A 20240-nucleotide genomic window follows, 5' to 3' on the forward strand; every position below is an offset into this window, starting at 1 on the left:
GCTCAGTCACTTATTTGTGTTCCAGCCAAGTGTCAGCCATCAGTCTTGGGGGCGTGTAAGTTGTGATCTGTCTGTAATTGCTGAACCTGTTTATCCTTGCTGTGTCAGACAGCTTTGATGCTAGGGTAAACATGACAGTTTATTCCCCTTCAGGCTTATCTCTGAAACCCAATGCCTGTGTAGGGAATGGAGGGAGGGCTTTGTTCTCTGGCTGGTTTGGGTTTTTTTCCTGCAGTGCTCTGCTCCCTTCCCCTTTCTCCATTCAGTGTAATTCTGACTCTCAGGGTCTGTTTGACCTGCAGATTCAGGGCAATATTACTCCCCACGCCATTGTCATCCTGCCCAAGACAGATGGGATGGAGATGCTGGTGTGCTATGAGGACGAGGGGGTCTATGTGAACACCTACGGACGGATAACTAAAGACGTGGTGCTCCAGTGGGGAGAAATGCCTACTTCCGTGGGTAGGTCAACCCTTCCTCTTCACCTGCTTAAAATACTAGCCACAAGTAAGATGAGGAGTTGGAAATGCTGAGATGGAGTCATTTGGGATGAAGGGGATTTCCTTCTTTTATCAAAAGGGATTTCCCTTAGCCAGCTATGAGATGTAATTGCCAAATTTCTGCAGTTTGGTCCTCCATAATAAAAGCAAGAAATTTCTTGAAGATTTGAACTTTTTGAGTGTAAGATAAGTATAAGATAATGCAAGCTGTTCCTCTGCTGGGCTACTGTGTTGAGTGGAGGGGTCTGGGTGTGGAGCTGGGAACCCTTGAGTTGCTCTTCTGGCTCTGCTGTCATGGAGGCAAAACACTGCCCAGCTCCTCACCTTGCAAAACCGGAAGAAGTGATGCTGCTTCTGTTTAAATTTCTCAGCAATTTCTGGATGAAAAATGCTCTGAAAAGGCTCCTGTCCCTGCAGGCCATCAGAGCTCTGCCTTGATCTGCTTAGGCTTTGAGTAACAGCTTAAGAGAGCTTTTCTGCCCATCGCATAATATTTAACTCAACATAAGTTGTAACACCTGCCAAATGCTTCCTTTTGACAGCCTACATTCATTCCAATCAAATAATGGGCTGGGGAGAGAAAGCTATTGAAATCCGGTCAGTGGAGACAGGACATTTGGATGGAGTATTTATGCACAAGAGAGCTCAAAGGTTGAAGTTTCTATGTGAAAGAAATGATAAGGTAAGTCCACTTCAAAGCTTGTATCTGTGCTGTGAGCTACAAGGTGCTTTTAGAGCTTACGTCTGGTTTGTCTTGAGATTAATAATTAATCTGAAGGTTCTGTTTAATAAGCAGTGCTTTAAGGTTATTCCCAGTTAATTTTCTCCAGTGGATGGAGACCTCAGCCTGCAGGATCTCTTCTCCATCTAGCTGAGATCTGCATTGACTTGGCTTGACTTTCTCCCAGTTCTTTCATCTGAACATTAAATTGAGGCTGCCAAGTGAGCTCTAAAAGTTGAGTATTAGCAAGGCTGTGTAAGTTGACTCTGGTTTGTGCTCTGATGCAGAAACATTTTGATGCATCTTCTGATGCATTTTGGTGAATCTTAAATTATTTTCCTCTTACACCCTCATCCATTTCTGTGGACAGCAGTGATAGATACTGCTCTGGAGGGTCCCCAGAGTTGCATGGCTGTCATGTAGATGCCCCCTGCCACAGGTGTTGCAAGGGGGACTGGGAATGAGGAGAAATTGCTGGAGGAAAAGGCATTTTTGTGTGGAAGAGATGGTTGAATGCCGAGGTCTTTCTGCAGGTGGTGTTCCCTCTTCTCAGAAGGTTTCACCAAGATAAATCAGCAGGGAAATCTTTCATAATGGACACGATCACAAAGCCAGTGAAGAAACCAGTTGTGTCTCCAGAGCAGGATTTAATAATGTGCAGTAAATTATCTTTGAGGCCATGATCACTGTAGTAAACAGCTGCAGGAGCTAGGCTGAAGCTCTGCAGGAAAATGTATCCTAACTTTGCAGTTGAGTATGTTACAAGCAGCTGCCCAAGAAGCTGAATTTAAGTTTAATTTAAGTGTAATCTAATTCTAACAAAGCTGGGAAAAAAACACCTTGATCTTTGTAAAAAAAGTGGAACCAACTGATCACCGATGGATTTGAAATACTAAACCTAGATGTTTCTCTTTCTGGAGAACTGGTTAAACTGGTAAGATTGAGTATTTTTTGTTTTTTTTAAGGACAAAGGCTTCAGATTGTTCCCTTCAATATTTGCAAATTATAACTTACTTGTTTTTAAGACTCCCCTTGGAATCAAATGCTGGTGGATCCTGCCAGAAGCAGCAAAACCCCTGTTCTTCATACAGAATCCTGATATGTTTCTGCAATTTGAGCATGTTGAAGGGAAGTCATTTTTCTGGGCTTTACTTTCAGGAATAGCTGAAATACCAGGAGTAACTTTTACAAAAAAAAGCCATTTCATACTGAGGCAGTTATCGACCAAATGGTGAATGTTTAGCAAGATCCAAACCACTAACAGCAGTTTTTTGTTAGTACTTCTTAATAAATGATGCTGTGGCAGTAAAATGTGATAAACCTGGTATTTTCAATGCATTCCAAACTCTTTTTGGTAGTGAGGGAGAAGGAGGTTTAATAATTACTGCATTTACTAAAGAGTGGCTCTATTTAATCCCAGTCTAGCATGGGTTAGCTCCATCCCCTGAGTATTAATAAGTGCTTTTTCCTTCCAAACAGGTATTTTTTGCATCGGTGAGATCCGGAGGAAGCAGCCAAGTGTTTTTCATGACCCTCAACAGAAACTCCATGATGAACTGGTAACAGAAGAGCACTTGGCACTCACCGCCATGGCATTATTTCTAATTTAAAGGACATTAAACTCGTGGACTAACACTGTAGAGGCAGGTGCGGAGGGCGCCGAGGAACCCCCTCCCCACGCTCCCCCGGCGCCGCCAGCCCCGGGGCAGGGACTGCAGCCAGGGATGGACTTTCACGCTTGGAACCCCCCGAGGTCTCCTGATTACGCTGTGTTATAGTGGGTTATGAGTTTTCCTTTATTTTATTTTATTTTATTTTTTAGTTTTACTTTTTCTTTGTCCCCCTACTTTGTAAGAACGGGGAAAGAAACAGTGTCAAAAAGTCTGTTTTTAATTCTGTCTGCCTGCTAGCATCAAATATATAGTATGTTGTAAAGTTACCAATTAAATCTGGTGAGAGACAGCACAATAAATGTACCTTTTATCTTTGTGATGAAGGCCATAACCATATAGCTGGGTAATTTTAGAAATCTTTTGCCTTCACCAACATTTACATGTTGCTTTTGGCAGCAACGGCTTAATGGATTTTTAAAGAAGAGAAAAAATAATAGGTTTTTTTCCCCTCTTTTGGGAAATGGATTTTAAATGGCTAAACTACTAGCCTTAGACTAATAAAAATCAGCTACCATTTTTGTCAAGTCTGTCAATCCATATTTCTATATGGATCTTCACATAATGGTGTGTCTTGATAGGGACAGAGGTGCCATTTCTTGTTGCTCCGGAGGTGCCCGCCCTGCCCCAGGGCTTGGCCACGGGCACCGGGACAGGGGATCGGAGGAGGAGAGGACAGGGGAGCGGTCAGAGGAGCCCCGTGCTTGCCCCCGAGGGGGATTTGTGACTGCAGAGGGCCCCGGGGTGCTGTGGGCACCAGACCCTGCTGCTGAAGCCGGTGCAGGTTGTGGGTGTTGGTTCCCCCGAGTCCGGAGCCGGGCACTGGCGAGCGGGAGCAGCCGGCACAGGGATGGGGACCACGGAACAAGCTGCCTGTCCCCCGTGTTCTGGATTGGGCTTGTAAAGAGCTTAAAAAAATATATATATGTGTGGTTTCTTCGGCCAAGGGTCTGAATCTACTCGTTTTCCACCCCCTCCACTCCCTAGGAATTACCCAACATACAGTGAAAGACAACATCTGTGCCGAACCGTGTGTGTGTGTTTAGTTCAGGTTGAATCGTGTCCTTATAAACTTTGCTCAGTTGATTTCTGTTTTCAGTGCGTATCTGGGGTTTTCTTTCTCAGTAGCTGCAAGCATGGCCGCCTGTGGTGTTGGGGTGTCGCATAACAAGGTCTGTGTTGCTGGTTTTAACCTACCTCGTTTTGGTTGGGGTTTGTTTTTTGGTTTTGTTTAGTTTTATTTTTTTTCCGTTCCGCTGTCGATCACAGCGCTGTTACCTCCAGCGACATATAGAGAGCTTAACTGGCAATCTTGGTGTACTCAGTAACGATGGCTTTATTAAAAAATGATTAAATCAACAGGACTTGGTCAAACTCGAATCTTTATCAAGGGTAAGAGGTGATGTGGGGAGGTGGGGATGGGATGGGCCGGGCCACCCTCACCTGAAGCGCTCTGTGGGCAGGGTGTCAGGGTTGGTACCGCAGGGATTGCCAGCAGTGGGACTCCCAGGATGTGGAGTTCAGAGAAAAACAGGTGGGATGGGCTTTGTGGTGCTTTCTTGAGCACCAGACACCCTCCTGTTGGGCTGGTGCAGCCTGGAGAGTGTAGGGATGGCCACAGGATTAGATAATGGTATTCAAATCCCATCACAAGCACTGATTGCCACCAGCTCTTTGTATTTTCATTGTGGTTAAAATAAAAAACAAATAAAGCCCAGAGCTTTTATTGTGTTGCAAACTGATAACTGTTTTGGGGTGTTTTTTGTTCTACTTCAAGTGACAAATGCACAGCTTTGGATGATTTTTGTTATTACTGGTTTTTGCATACAGTGATGAAATAGCAGGCAGTCATTGAGTTCAAACGACTCAGGTGGTTTGTGAATGTATTTTTTTAAATCTCAGAATAATTTGAAACAAAAATCACAGAAGCCAATATTACTACAGTCTTGTCTGTGGCATGTGTGTATGGAGATAACACAGAGCAAATGCTTTTCTGGTGCCAACCACAATAAAACACAAAACTTCACCATTAAGCCATGCCTTTTATGTTTGGATGAATAAAAACTGGGGTATTGGAGGACATGGAGGTAAAGGGGATTTTCAGGGCTCCCAGTCACAATGCTCTTTGTCTGGAGACTCTTGGGAAGGTGGTTTTGGAACAGGATGAATGCAGGGAGGTGGGACATGTCCTTTGTAATGCTGGCCAGCAGTGAGCAGTGGCCAAGGGATATTTTGATGGACCATCACCACCTGAAAACTCCTCTTCTACCAGATCAACCCATGGCTATTATAAAGACATTTCCCCTCCAAATGTTACTAACTTTGATTTGCTTTTCTTTTGCTGTTAGTAAAATGTGTTTATGGTTGATATATGCTCTCAGAAACTACTTATTAGTAGTGTTTGAAGAAATAAAACCTGCAGCTCATTTTAAAATCCTGTTTCTGGGACTTTTTGCCCAGGAAAGGAAATGTGTTCAGCTGTGCAGTGTCGCAGGAGGAAAAAGCAGTAATGTCTGTGCATGCAGGGGTTGCTTGAACCTGTTGCAGATTCAGTTATTTATAGAGTTGCTATGAAATTGTATAACTTCAGGGATGAGTCATGGTAAATGGAAGAAAAGCCCTGGGAGCTGGCATGAGGCCATGCAGGGGCCATGGTTAGCTCCACCACCCTGGGGAGATGCTGGGTACCACTGCCAGGTGAAGGATGCTCAGAGGTAAGGCTGTAGCAGCTACTCGTGGGAATTTAATCTTTTCAAACCTGTTTCAGAATGATTATCAAATGGCCTTTTTCTTGTGCAGTGGTTTGGGGGTTGGTACTACGTATTTTGGGACAGAACAGGGATGCTCCAGGTGACACTGGCCCCAACCCCAAAGCTGGACTGGTTGCTGGACATGGTTAAAGTTAAGCTGCAGTTCATTGTCTCAATGTGAGCCCACTTAAGGTCTGCTTGTGCAACAATTTGATGCTCTGTACTTGGGGCCAGCGTGAGCATCGTGCAGGCCAGCAGGGACTGAACCTGCCTGTTCCCAAAGGAGTGGGCTGGAGCTCCACATCACACCCTGCCTGTGTCTGGGCTAAGCCACCCACCCAGCAGGGCTCTGAGGAGATCCAGCAGAGATTCCTCAGCAATCAGGATGCATTTCCTGGCACAGGATGCCTGTCACAGCAGCTGCTGCCCTGCAGCATCTGTGTCCTGTGCTGCAGTTGGGACCTGCAGCTGGAGAGGTTTGCTGGGTTTGATTCCCAGTTTTTCTCTTCTGGGAGATGCTGCACCACCCAGAGCTGGGGGGTGGGAAGGGGCTCATTAACCTCTGGTATCTTTACAGCAGTGCTGTAAATGCACCAAATTCTCTCTCTTAAATGTGTTTTATCAGCCTCAGCTGCTGTCTCACATGTGGCCCCAGCACTGGTGCTTGCTCCAGCTGATGTGCTTAGAGAGATGAGTGAACATAATTTTGGTTTTGTGCCAGCCACTGATGTGCTACATCAGCCTGCTCTTAGAGAGCCAGCGTCTTGCAGACCAGATCTGCCTTTTTGGTTTGGTTTGGTTTGGCTTATGGCATACTTTTCCTCTTTTTTTTTAAGATCAAAGCTGTCTTTGAATGACCCAGAGCAGTAAAATGGATGTGCAAATTGCCCCAGCACCTGGGGATAGCCTCAGAGCCCCTCTGGAATCTTTGAATTCCTTGCACTGAGGTGACAAGAGTGTTCAGCTGTTCAAAAGCAGAACCCCACCATAAACTTTAGCCCATTGCTTTTATCACACATAGATATCAACACTACCAATTACACTACACACAACACAGAGCAGGCAATAACCGTGGCAATTCTGTCTAACATTATGCACAGTTCTTGCACTTTATTATTTAAATAAAGCATTAGCAATAGTGCAGACCCTGTTGTTTGTCCATCACCTAAACACTGCCTGGCCAGGCTCACCTGTTGCTTTGGGCTGTGCTGTGGCACTCTGCACCCTCTGGACTGTGATCACAACTGGCTGTCAGATGCACAAGAGATTTGATGGGTAGGTCATTCATCCTGGTGGAGCCAGGCCTGGTTCTTTATCCTGTAGGAACACTGCTTCTCACTACCAAGCTGACAATCAGCCACTTTGGAAAGTGATTGCAGTGAGAGGAAGATTTACTCACCAACCTTTCCCATGTGTGAGCCTCGGGACCAGCCTAAAGCTAGCTCTGCTAGTCACCACATCCACATCCAGCCCCCTGTTCAGAGAATCACAGAGTCTGGAGTCTGTTAGTGCCACTGAGAGTTCAATATGTTAAACACTAAATTGCCTGGGGCCAAGCTGTGGAGGAGTGTGTCACAGCCCAGCTGGCACCAGCCAGGGGCTGAAAGGCAGAGGTGAGGCAGCCCTGGCACTGGGTTGCAGCATCTTGCCTGACAGGGAGGGTAAGAGGGGCCAGGGAGGGGTGGGAAAACCCCAGGATAACTCCTTCCTTTTGCCAGCAGACCTGGCCAAGGCATATGTGTGGCTGCAGGGCTTCCAGCCTTTGGCATCCAAAGTTTTCATGGAAGTCGAAGGGCTGCTCCTGGGGAGGTGAGTGATGTTCACCCATGCCTCCCAGCACTGCCCAGCTGCTCCACACCCCGTCCCCAGGAAGCCAGATTATGGGAAGGTTCTGCTCTAAGCAGCAGTGGGCATGGAAAGGCCACCCTGCTCCTTGGTGGCCTTTGCTCTCTCCTGTTCCAGTAATCTGGGAAGAATAGGGAGGGAAAGCATCACCCTCTTTGTGCCAGGCACCTGCAATAGGATGGGGATCCCTGAGGGGTACATGGGAATCTTGGAGGGGGACATCTGTCCTGCCAAGGTTTTCACAGTGCCTGAAGGTTTGGTCTTGGGTCAGGGCCCCCATTTGTTTTCTGATTCCAGCTTTAGCAGCCTGGTAGTTGTCAAATCCTGACAGTCCCATTGTGAAGGTATTTAACTGCAATGCAAAGAAACTGCTTGTAAATGCCTGGGTATCCACACACAGCGAGCAAACAAGCACCATTGGCAAAGATCTCAGCAGGAAGGACAAACATTAGGGAAAACTAAAAAGCTCAGCCTTGGGGCCCTTCCTGTCACAACTACACCAGGCTTGGAGGGGAATGCAGGTGCTGTGGCTGGAATCAAAGCCTGCTTAATGTAATGAACTTTCCTCTCCCAGTTAAAGTTTTACTTTACTGGAGACCAGTGCAAAGATTAGTGGTCTTACAGTCTCTTTGTTGTTTTTTCCCTTGCTCTTCTTCTGTAGAAAGTACATTTTGTGCCCATGTGAAGCCTGGCTGACTGAGAGCATCATCCAATAAGTGCTGTAGCCTGGCTGCCGGACACATCAGGGGCTGATCTGGAAGATAATGACTTTAATCAGCATTAATCACCTTCCAGGCTGACTCAGACTTTGGCACGGTCTGCTGTCGCTAAGGATGCCACTGTCCCCCCGCCCACCCCGGCCCTGCAGCTCCTCTCTCTGACCACGTCAAGGACAGCAAATCCCAAGCCTGAGCAAGACCAGCTCAGACCAGCCTGTGCAGATGTGCAAAGTTCGTGAAAGCCGTGTGAGCTAACGCAAAAATATTTGGCAGCAGCAGTAGTATTCGGCAGCATTGGCAGTATTTCCCGGAATCCACAATATTTGGATACCAGCCACAGCCATCAGCTGGTGGTGCTGAAAGGTTCACTGTTCACACCACTGTAGGATTTTTAATGAAAGCCTCTTTTACTGTAACATTCTGGGTAATTTTGTTGTGTTCTATGTCCATATACACACACAGCAATCTGCTCTGATAGGTGTGTACAGGCATTAGAGCTGCCTGCTGAGGGGACTCTGTGTATGCAGGTGTCTGTGTATGGCTACACAGAGAGACCTGCACACATCTGTGTTTATATGAGGCTCCCTATGTGATATACACACAGGAATATATATTAAAGCAGGTGCTAAATGCTATTTAAATAAAACTCTTAGTCATTTTCTTGTTGCTTTGCTACATGTGCTGGAGAGGTTTCTTCTCCCCGGTTCAGCAAGAGGATTGTGATGTGACATGCACACCCCTCACAGAAGCCAAGGTAGGTGTTGGGCATCTCAAAACAGGCTCAAGCCCCTGGCACGTCCCATTCCCAACTGTTCAGCTGAGGGACAGCCCCAGACCAGCCCTGCAGCTGGATAATTTGAATTTTCCAGACCCAATCTACGTCTTTGCAGGTCTCTCATTGTTTCGTGTGTGTCCCAAACACGGGGATTGGTGGGGCCTGCTTTGAGCTGAGCAGTGGCCAAATAATGCGTGGAAGACTTGGGTTTCTCATTAACTCCAGAGTTGATATAGTCCCATCTCTCCAAGCACCAGCCCGTTTTCCTGCCTCCATCCCAGCTCTGCTGTCCTTCCTTCCCTGCCCTCACCTTGCTCTGCAGCCCAGGACAGTGGCTGTTCCCAGAAGGAGAGCGGAGGAGCTGCAGGGTGGATGAGAAAAGGAATATGCAGACAGAGAAGGTAATCATGGCTCTCTGATATTCTTGCACTAGACTTTCTAGTGAAATTATTAGAATTTCTGCAGGACCCTAGCACTGAGAAATCCCTTGCCAAAACAGGAGCAAAGGGGAAAAGAGTCAAGGGGCTATTTTTATTTTTAAGAGCTCTGTTGGCTCATTGGATAACTTTAACTGTGATGGAAGGAAGAAATGCTTTAAGCAGCACTGCTGAAAAACACCCTTTTGATGTTTTTTTCCCAGCTGTTGTGCTCCAGAGATGAGGATGGGGAACAACACACTGCTGCTGCTCTGTTTCTTGCACTGCTCTACTGGGCAGAGCTTTGGCTCCCACGAGCTCCAGGGCCAGGGTGGGCAGTGGAGCAGGGAGAGCTGGACTGCCATCGCAGGGCAACACCACTCTGCCCTGGGGGCCTGATCTTGCCTGTGCCCATGGGCTTTCCTTCTCCTTTGGAGCAAGCCAACCACCTGTGCTGCTGCAGCAGCATCCCTGGATGCCACTGTCCCAGCCAGCTGGGCAGAGGAGTCCCCTGGGATCGGGGTGGGATGCAGCCCTCCCCCAGTTTTGGCACTGCTAGGACAGTATGATGAGGTTGTTCTCTGCTTCCTGCCCCAGCACCTCACGGGAACATTGGTCCTCTCCGTCTTCACTGCAGTGTTGGGCTTCTTTCAGTATGGCTACAGCCTGGGGGTCATTAACGCCCCCCAGAAGGTAAGTTGAGTTCTCAAGCTGTGCATGGCCAAGGAACTACGGCCTCGGGGCAGCCAGGGCGTTTGTCCTTTGCAGAAGCCCTCTGGAGGACTCTGTCCCTTCCCAGGCAGTTTCTCCCACAGAACAAAGCCCCCACAACAGGGCAGTGGGGTGAGAACACAGCCAGGACCCTCCATTGACACTTCCCCAGGGAAAGAAGTGGGGTTCTGCACATAATGGAGCTGTCCCCACTGCAACATGGTCCCTGTGCCCAAGCCAAGGGGCTGCACCCCTCCGCAAATCCGGTGCCAAATTCAAACACCCTGCTCAGCCCAGCCCGGGTCGGGGAATGCTTTGTGCCTGCCCTTGTGGCCCCTCCCTGCTGGGGTCTGGGTGTCGTGGAGCTGAGGGACCCCAAGATTTTATCCCTGCAGAGCCTGCAATGCAAATCTTTTTCTGAGGCAGAATAAAATCCAAAACAGGGGTTGGGGTGGTTATAGATCTGAGCTGATGGTGTTTTTCTTCTTTACCTGTCACAGGTGATAGAAGCACACTACGGGCGCGTGCTGGGCATTGTCTCCCCGGACACATACACCACCAATGCCTCTGGGGAGGATGGCACGTTCCTCCAGGCTGGCACAGAGGGCACATTCCCACCCCCAGCTGGCATCAGCGAGGACCCTGCTACCTCCCCACACATCCTCACCATGTACTGGTCCCTGTCCGTGTCCGTGTTCGCCATCGGTGGCATGGTCTCCTCCTTCACCGTGGGCTGGATCGGCGACCGCGTCGGGAGGTGAGAGGCTCGTGTGTGCTCTGACTGTGCCACAGCCCAAACCTTCCCATAGAACTGTTTCCTCCCTCTAGAAATACAATTTGTGTTGTTTTCAGCAATTTAGGACAAAAAGGAAAAATAACCCTCCCAATTTCCAAAATGCTGTTTCAACCATCACAGAGGTTGGGCTTTTTAAAATCCTGTTACAAATCGGACATTTTATTGCAACTTCAGTATTTCAGACAGCAGCTAATGAGCAGCCTTGATTAAGTACTGAATTCCCCCTTTTCTTTCCATGGCAAAGGGAAGAGGAAGACATCTGCATGGTATTTGCACAGGATGTAAAGTATCATTTATAATATAATTTTAACTACTTTGATTGTTCCCTGGTCCCTGTATTTTGCAGTGCCTGCTATCATTGTTTTTCCCTGTAGTACTGATTAAGTGACTTCACAGTTCCTCTTGTGTGTTACAATGGCTGCTTTGGCTGAGTGAGGTGCCAGAGGAGCTGTGCTGCTGCTGCCTTGCAGAGTGAAAGCCATGCTGGTGGTGAACATCCTCTCCATTGCTGGGAACCTTCTCATGGGGCTGGCGAAATTTGGGCCATCCCACATCCTCATCATCTCTGGGAGAGCAGTCACGGGGCTGTACTGCGGTGAGTCCAGCCTGGGTCAGCCACTGAAAGCAGCTCCTTGGTAGTCTGTCCAGGGCTGCAGTTCAGAGTTTCCCTTTTTCTTAAATCCTTTTCTTAGTTCAGAAAGGGTTTCACAGGTGGGAATTTCCCTCTTCTTTCTATGTCTGCCCTTCTTGATCTAGGATCTTTCCCAGAAGTGTTTGGGTTGGCTCTATCATATCTTCATTTTACACATCCTGAAAGGAGCAGGTCCCTCTGTATCTCGAGGATGGATCTTGCTGGTGGCTGTTGTAAGAGCGCACCACTAGCCAGGCTGGTTAACAGATTCCCTAGACAGAGAGCACAGGACCACTCTGCCCACAAAAAGAATATAGCCAGCAAATAATTGAGAATTACATTTGAATCAGCTTGGAAATAACAGCTTTTTATACTGTTACTGGTATGAAAATACAATACTCCACTCTGAGGTTTCAAGGCAAGTTTTAAAAAGGCTCTTTGCCCTGTGATAACTTCTCCCAGCAGATAATCCCTGCTCTGTGCTCTGACATGTGTGTTCAAGCAGAAAGGTTCCCCAATGCAGGGACATCCCGGCACCTTTCCAAGGTGCAGGTGGTTCCCAGCCAGGCGTGAGGGGCTTGGTGGGGTGTGGGTGCAGCACACAGGCTCCATCTTCCTTTCCCATTTGGGAAGTGGTTTCTGCTGGTTGCTGAGCCTTGTCTAGAAGAGGTGACACCCACGTGTGCTCGGTGCAGGGCTCTCCTCTGGACTCGTGCCCATGTATGTCAGCGAGGTCTCTCCCACCGCCCTTCGAGGAGCGCTGGGGACGCTGCACCAGCTCGCGATCGTCACGGGTATCCTCTTCAGCCAGGTAAGCAGGAAAACACACACATCCAGAGAGGGTGTTTCAGAAAATAGGAAGACCATAATGATATACTGAGCTATTATTCACCGTTCCACCCCAAAACTGAAGGAGTGTGCAAACCAATCTGTTTTAATGGGGTTAAACCCCTGCCTTCAGTAAGAGGTGTCTTAACAAAGACAGCTCCCCAAGAAATAAGATACTTCTGCAAACAATTTCTTATCTCCCTGAAGAATTGTTTTCAGCACCTCATCAGTGTCAGGCTGGATCCTGAACCTGATAATCAGGTTCTCAAAGATAGCTTCATCAGGGAAGTAGGGAGCCCAAAGCCCCTACCAGTATTGCCCACCATGGAAGTCCCAGTTACACAACAGATGGGCACATAAGTATACAGAAAACCAACATCCAGAAAAAGTGTTGGTATTTGCCTCTAGTTTTTCCCCAGCTTGTCACTTCAGAACACCACAGTGGTCAATTGCTTTCTCTTCTTAGGGTGCAAAATTATCCATTCAAATATGCCTCAATTATTCCAGATCCTTGGACTAGACTTTCTTCTGGGCAATGACGAGATGTGGCCCCTGCTCCTTGGTCTGTCTGGCGTGGCTGCCCTGCTGCAGTTCTTCCTGCTCTTACTGTGCCCTGAGAGCCCCCGATATCTTTACATCAAACTGGGGAAGGTGGAGGAAGCTAAAAAAAGTAAGGAAGATATTCTGGGCTTGCCTAGGGTTGCTTTTATACTTTACATAGTGCAAAACAGAGAAGGAAAAGCCTGGTTGAGGACTCACGTGTGACTGTGGTTGTTCCATCTCATGCTCTGAGCTGCTAAGATACAAACTAGCTCTGGATCAAAAACTATTGAGACATTTGCATGGGACCAAGAGCACTGCTGAGAGATGAGGCTTGAGAGTGATCTCAGGGCTGTTGCAGAGTGATGTGCTGCTGCCCCTAAGCAGATGCACCCTGCTGCATCCTCAGATGTGCCATAGGAACCCTCAGAGCAAGAGGATGCAGCTGTCCATGTGCTTGGCTTACCTTGAGTTTTGCCTAAAGAGATTCTTGTCCATACACATACAACTTACCTACTATTGAAAATAAAATGTCAATCTTTTTTTTTACCTAAGATTTGAAAAGGCTTAGAGGAAACTGTGATCCAATGAAAGAGATTGAAGAGATGGAAAAGGAAAAGCAAGAAGCTGCTAGTGAAAAGAAAGTCTCCATAAGACAGCTTTTCACCTCTTCCAAGTACAGGCAAGCTGTCATCGTGGCACTGATGGTGCAAATATCCCAGCAGTTCTCGGGAATCAATGCGGTGAGTCTCCCCAAAATGTTTGTCTCTCAAGTGATCCATGCTGAGTATGAAAAGGCAGCTTTGGCTCCATCCAAGCCATGCAGACATAGAAGAACACTTTCCCATGGCTGCTGTGGGCTCCTGGGTCCCTGCCAAGCTGACTCTGGGAGGGCAGGAGGGGAGAAGGGTGGGAGGGAGTCCAGCACAAAACCAGCAGGCCCATGCTGAGCCCTCCCATGGCCCTCCCCTACCCAAGTCTGTCAGCAGTTTGCTCTCTTTAATGACATCATGCTCATCCCAGAATCACTATTTCCTAGCTGGTTTTAGCTAAACAATTTTTGTATCACCTCCTGGAATACTAGAAATCACAATTTGACACCCAGAAGCATTAAGGAGCACACAGGGATGCCCAGCCTACCTGGCTCCAGACCATGCCCACCCCATCCACCAGCCACCCTTGACCTCCTGTCCTTAACTCTCACCAGAAAGGAATCACCTTATTCTTGGAGAGAAGAAAGAAATAGGAGTCATTGCAATGAGAATATTTTAAAATTAATGTAAAACTCGACCATACTAAGATATCTTGAGTGCTCAGTGCTGGTGATCTGGATTTTAAGATTAAACATAGACTACATAGAAGAAAACAGATTTAATGTGCAAATGCAGTAGCTCAAGAGGGGAATTTCAACAGAATTTTTAACTCCCTCAGGCTCCTATGAAATGTTCAGCTTTAATTATTATAACAAGCCATTAAAAGTTGAAAAATTAATCATAATTAAATTACGCCACATCTCAGCCAAGCAAGTGCAACTCTTCCCTCATCAGAACAAAAAGTTTCAACAGCCCTGTTGCCTAATCCTTCATCCTGATGTATTCTGATAGATCTTTTACTACTCCACAAACATTTTCGAGAGAGCTGGAGTTGACCAACCAGTTTATGCAACCATCGGTGTTGGAGTGGTGAACACAGTCTTCACTGTTATCTCTGTAAGTAAATACTTCTGCCCCCTGGACTACAAAGACACATAAGGTACAGTGTGGTTTTGAAACATGATTTTATCCTGGAGCTGGGATTTGCAGTATTGCAGGACACCTTACAGGGAAAAATCATTCCCTGGGCAAGTTTAATTCGAAAATTCAAGCCTTGACATAGAGCACGTGGCTATTGATCAGCACTGCTAAATGCCTTGTGAGTGGAAACTGCACCACTGTGTTCAGGGCAGCTTTGAAAACCCTGCATTTCCCCCCAAAAGAAAAGTTACCCTCAAGACTGCAATTCTGCAGGTCCTATTTCCCCAGGGAGCTGGCAGGGGATGGGGGCTCTGGTGGGGAAGTCACCAGCTCCCAGTCTGCTCTTACCTGTTATCTTTCAAACAGTTTTCTGTGTGTACATAGCACCTGCACAAGTGATATACAAAGACTATTCCACAGTAATAAAAGTAATCCAGCACCTATCCTCATCCTACCTATGCAGGGCTCTGCAGCAATAAAAGGGTGGTTCTGTTTCCACAGGCCTTCCCTTCATTTGTCTCTCTCCTGAGAGGATTAACACAATTCCCATCAGCTGGCAATTAGTTTTTTAAAGTGGCCATTAATATAAGATCAGGAAATGCCAGGCCTATTTCCCTCATATCTCTCTAGAGATTTAGGGAGTAAAGAACTTTCACCAACATGATGCAGGACTGCAAGGCAGAAATACACAGCTCCAAGAGATTTAGGACAAGGAGACAATTTTAAACTGACAGAGAGGAGGATTTTATTAGATATTATAAAGAAATTCTTGTCTGTGAGGGTGGTGAGGCACTGGCACAGGTTTTTTAGAGAGGTTGTGGATGCCCCATCCCTGACTGTCCAAGACCAGGTTTGGTTTTGTGGAAGGTGTCTTTGCCTATGACAGGGGGCTGAAATTGCATTATTTTTAAGGTCTCTTCCAACCTAAACCACTTGTTCTCCAGTATGTGTGAGAGAGGACATCTTGGAGTAAACCTGCCTTAGGGAAAGCCCGTTGTAGGTCCCATGAGGAGAAAATGTGATGTTTATTGTGAAATGAAGCACAGAGGTGTGCAGCTGGAAGAAGCCTTTCTTCAGCATGGAGGGTGTCCTGCAATTCGATCTCCACCCCAAGGCTGTGGTACTTGCAGCCTTGGGCATTTGCTCTTGGCTTCTTTTGTCCATGAGCACTTAAAAATTACCTGCTTTTGTCAATGAATGACAGACCCCGATCAAAAGGCAGAAGTGCTGAGAGCTGGGTGGACCTTGGCAAGGGGAGAAGGGAGCAGAGACTCATCCTCTGCAACTTCACATGTCAGCACATGAACTGCCTCCAGCAAAAGATGGTCTCTGGGAAGTGTAAATCGTGGCTGTAATGGCAGCAAAGCTGGAGCTGCTGGTGTCCTTTCAAGCAGAGGGGAAGGAGTGGGCAGCCTCAGAGACTGCTGCATGGCTAGGCCAGGACAGCTGTACTGTCCTCTGGAGGCAACTACAGCTCCCCACCGGGTCAGGTGTCTGGTACAGACTCAGGTATCTGTTAGAAACTGGGTGACATGACTGGAGTCCACCAAGAGGAGCTGAGAAGGAGTAAACTAAGCTTTGTGGCTACCAGTAAAACAAAACGAGTCTGGGAGTGATTGGACAAAAAAATCCCGACTGCAGCTGCTACACAACTATCCCTGCTTTAGGACAGGCAAGGTGCAATGGCCCATGACATGACCTGAATTGTGCTACATTTTGAAACCTGATTTCAAACGAATGCAGACCTAGTAAGTTTTTAGTTCCTGGAGGAAAAAAAGAAAGGGGAGAGAAAGTCCACAGTCAGCAATTCATGTGTAGGAATGGTGGGAAGTCCTGAGAGCTTGGAAATGCATGGGCTCTGAGTGTGTATGCCTTTGCCTTGCCCTTGGCAGGGTGACTGCTCAGTCAAGCTCCCCAGCAGCTGCCAGCAGAGTTTCTGACACTTGGAAATCAGCACATAAATCTGTACCACTAGAGCTAAAAGAGCCAAAGAACAAAAGAGCAAAAGTGTGGCAGTGGTAACAGGTCAGTTATGGCTAATGGACCTGATCCTGAGAGTGGTGGTGCTGGACACTGAGCTGCTGCATGTGTTTCTACAGGTCTTTCTGGTGGAGAAGGCGGGCAGGCGGTCCCTGTTCCTGGCAGGTTTGATGGGCATGTTAATCAGCGCCGTGGCCATGACAGTTGGGCTTGTGCTCCTGGTAAGGATTTCTCTCCATTTTTTCTCCCTGGTTTGAAAACAAAAGAAGATCCCATCAAAGTCAGCCCAAACCATTGCTGCAAGCCCCTGTCAAGATTAAAAAGCAAATAAGGTGTGGACTCCTTTGCTGAACACCCTGGTTATTAAAGGGTGGCATTCTGCATCATTTGGCTGAGCTGCAGGTAAGGAGAGGGCTCAAAGTAACAGCTGAGCTGATTGCTGTGAACTCCTCCAGGCAGCAATGCTGGCACCAAATGTCCAGCCAGTACCTGGCACAAGAGTTTAAAACCTTAATTATTCATGTCCAGCTCCCCTTTGTCTGAATAGAAAGGAATTTATGAAAAAGAAGCCTAAATAAAGTAATTATTGATACAGAGCCAGTTTGCCTGGATGAGCTATGTCAGCATGGTTGCAATCTTCCTCTTCGTCATCTTCTTCGAAGTGGGGCCTGGGCCCATCCCCTGGTTTATCGTAGCTGAACTGTTCAGCCAGGGCCCACGCCCTGCCGCCATCGCTGTCGCCGGCTTCTGCAACTGGGCCTGCAACTTCATCGTGGGAATGTGTTTCCAGTACATAGCAGTAAGAATCCTCTTAAATCATACAAATAAATGACTGGCACGATCCCATGTGAATGTGCCTCCCAGATCTCCATGCCCTAGTCTGGCTGGGCACCTCAGCCAGCCAGGGTAGGAAGGGGAAGCCATCCCTGTGGTGCTGATGGTGGGTCTCCCCATTCTCACTCTCCCACTGCAGGATCTGTGTGGACCATATGTGTTTGCAATCTTTGCGGGTTTGCTCCTCATCTTCTTCCTGTTTGCACACTTCAAAGTACCGGAGACGAAAGGAAAGTCCTTTGAGGAGATTGCAGCTGTGTTCCGCCGCAAGAAGCTCTCGGCCAAAGCCATGACTGAGCTGCAAGACCTGCGACGCAGCGAGGAGGCATAGACATTCATGCACCCAGAAAGGAGGGACGGGGCATGCACCTCCTTCAGGCACCATGGGAAGAATGTTGGGCAAAAGTCTCATTTCACAAAAACCTTGCAGCTGGCAGACCAAGAGGACCCATCCATTGGATTTCTTCTGGCTGCTGTGGTTCACACCACCCTGCCACAGGTGCTAACCTGGAATTTTCCTCTGAGACACTTGGGACAGCTGGGCTGCAGGAAGACCTAGGGAAGGGACAGGAGGAGTACGGTACATGCCCATCTCAATGCCCTTCTGGAAGAGCCCAGTGGGACAGTGATCTTACCAGATGGCATTGAGCAGGGCTGTCTCTTAGCTGAAATGAAGGAAAGAGGGGCTGGCTGATGCTGCAGCCTCATGTTTTCACTTTTTTATTCCCATCTCTCTGCTTCATTTTGCTGAGTGACCTGGTGCCTTTAAAATCCAACTGCTCATGCAGTTGTGCTACCAGCACACAGCACTGATCACCTCAGGTGCTAAGGAAAACAGGTGGAGCAAACACCCCCTTACTCTTGGTTCTACAGAGGAAGAGGTGGATCCCACCTGAACTGGTTGGGATGTACTTTCCCATGCTTTGCTATCTGTGCATTATGGAAATGCTGTCTGATCTCGTAAGATTTTACTCAGTTGCAATAATTTTTTTGAGAATCTTAGAAACTGCGGCTGGGCTGATGGGCACTTTTCCTACATTTAAGCCAAATTATTTAGTTCTCTCTTTCCTCCCAGGAAGCCTCTCCCCCTTCTCCCAGCTGCAACACAAGGCACAGCACAACACTGACCACACAAAAGGCCTGGGCACTCTTGGCCTCCATGTAAGGAGACTTGAGCCCTGCTGCTACCCCTTCCATGGTGTGACCATTGCCAGGGCACCTCCTTCCCCATCTGTACCTTCCTTCCCTTCCTTTCATACAGTGTTCAAGACCTACAGGCTCCAGGTCCAGCCAAAGGCTCAGGCTGCTCATTGAGTAACAATTAATGATGACTGAAAGAAGAAATGGGTATTGGAAGGTTAACTGGAAGGTGCCACTTACCTAACTCCCATTTTGCATCACTTAGCATTTTGCTGGCTGGATGTGTTCAGTCAAGATAGTGTGCAAGCAGGAGGTCATGCCATTTCCACAGTCTTGTTTGTGTTCCTTTTGCTTCTTTATGAGACATTTTTATGTGGCAGAATCAAACTCCAAGGATTCTTCTTCCTCTTTTGGGGGCATATTTTGGAACCATTGTAAAGGCCTGTTCTCTGCTTAAGATTTGCATGTTCCTTGTTGTGATACCAGGTTACTTTTTAGCAACTTTCTCAGGGTAGAAACCCATTATTTATTTACAGGTGAAACACTGGCATTGCTTGGTCACTGTGTGCTCACCGTGGCTGCTGGTGAAGCAGTAGCCAAAATGTAACAGGATAGAGCATAATGAAAAGCACAAAATAGATGATCTGAGGAGGATCACAGTGCTGCTATGGGTTTGGTTTTAGGGGAGGTTCATGCTCCTTTCTATGTGCCTGAACTTTTTTTCCTGTGTAGAATTTACTGTCTTGGTATTAAGACCCTACAGCACACTCTGGTCTCTTCCAAGTGATGGGAAGTGCAGCCACAAGGTCCACTGGCAGAAATGCCTGTGTGCACTGAAGCAGTAAGATTGCACCAAAGGCTTTGCTGGAGTGACTGCTGGGATTTAACTAGAGGAGAACTGGGTCAGTGCTGTCATGTGCTGCAGTGGTGGGTGACCTGGTTCTGACACGGGGCGTGCAGGGCTGCTGGAACCAGATCCCAGGCTAGGGATGGGAAGAGAGCAGCAGAGCTGGGGCACAGGTCTGTGTCGAGCTGTCCCTCTGTGTGCTGCACACAGGTCCCCCCAGGTGACACCAACAGCCACGGCAGGCTCAGGAGCTCTCCACTGGCTATGTTTACCATAAGTTAAATATAATGGATCATCTGAATGTACAAAAAGGATTAAAAAAGAGGATTCTTGCTATTCAGCATTGTTATCTAGGTCTGTTAGATAAAAGATGAACAACATCTATGGCATGAGATGGCTTGTGCTGCTGTTTTTCCCTCCCTGTACATCTCAGACATACGTCCAATACCAGATGGGAGCTATTTCTCGAGCAGGACACATTTGCTCCACAGGTGGTAAAAGCTGTGCAAGCCCTCAGCTAAATCCCTTTGAAACAGGTGGTCCAGAGCTGAGACTTGGGGTTGGAGGTAGCCCTGGAGCCGGTGGCAGCTGGCTTTGGGCTGGATGAACCCTGACTGGAGGGGTGCCAGTGTCTGGCCCCAGCTGTCCACACTGCCCACTTCACTCCCACTGTGAAGCACCTCTGCTTGCATGGGGCTGGTGCAGCCTAAAACCTGGTGCTGGGGCCTCTGTAGGCACGAGAGACAGGAGGAGCATTTGGGGAGAAGCGAGGTTCAAAGCAGATTTGCTGCTGCTCTGAGGGTC

General features: G+C 47.7%; 2 protein-coding genes across 3 annotated transcripts in view; both read left to right on the forward strand.

Annotated features, from left to right (window-relative positions):
* Window positions 1-4917, forward strand: part of TNIK (TRAF2 and NCK interacting kinase) — a 154266-nt gene extending 149349 nt beyond the window's left edge. For both annotated transcript variants that reach the window (XM_021548188.3, XM_077785736.1), the window contains 3 exons: window positions 303-462; window positions 1043-1182; window positions 2701-4917. In XM_021548188.3, coding sequence (XP_021403863.2) covers window positions 303-462; window positions 1043-1182; window positions 2701-2784 — 384 coding nt within the window. In that variant the 3' untranslated portion in view covers window positions 2785-4917. The remainder of the gene's footprint in view (window positions 1-302; window positions 463-1042; window positions 1183-2700) is intronic.
* A 4371-nt stretch (window positions 4918-9288) lies between these two features.
* SLC2A2 (solute carrier family 2 member 2) lies at window positions 9289-19046 on the forward strand. The gene is made up of 11 exons (XM_021548212.3): window positions 9289-9381; window positions 9994-10089; window positions 10608-10864; window positions 11374-11498; window positions 12230-12345; window positions 12870-13032; window positions 13458-13645; window positions 14507-14611; window positions 16735-16836; window positions 17211-17414; window positions 17589-19046. Exons 1-11 carry the CDS (start codon window positions 9367-9369, stop codon window positions 17778-17780), a joined length of 1563 nt encoding a protein of 520 aa, XP_021403887.2. The 5' UTR covers window positions 9289-9366; the 3' UTR covers window positions 17781-19046.
* Window positions 19047-20240: the final 1194 nt, after the last annotated feature.

This window comes from Lonchura striata, chromosome 10, assembly GCF_046129695.1.
Source record: "Lonchura striata isolate bLonStr1 chromosome 10, bLonStr1.mat, whole genome shotgun sequence".
Lineage (NCBI taxonomy): Eukaryota > Metazoa > Chordata > Aves > Passeriformes > Estrildidae > Lonchura > Lonchura striata.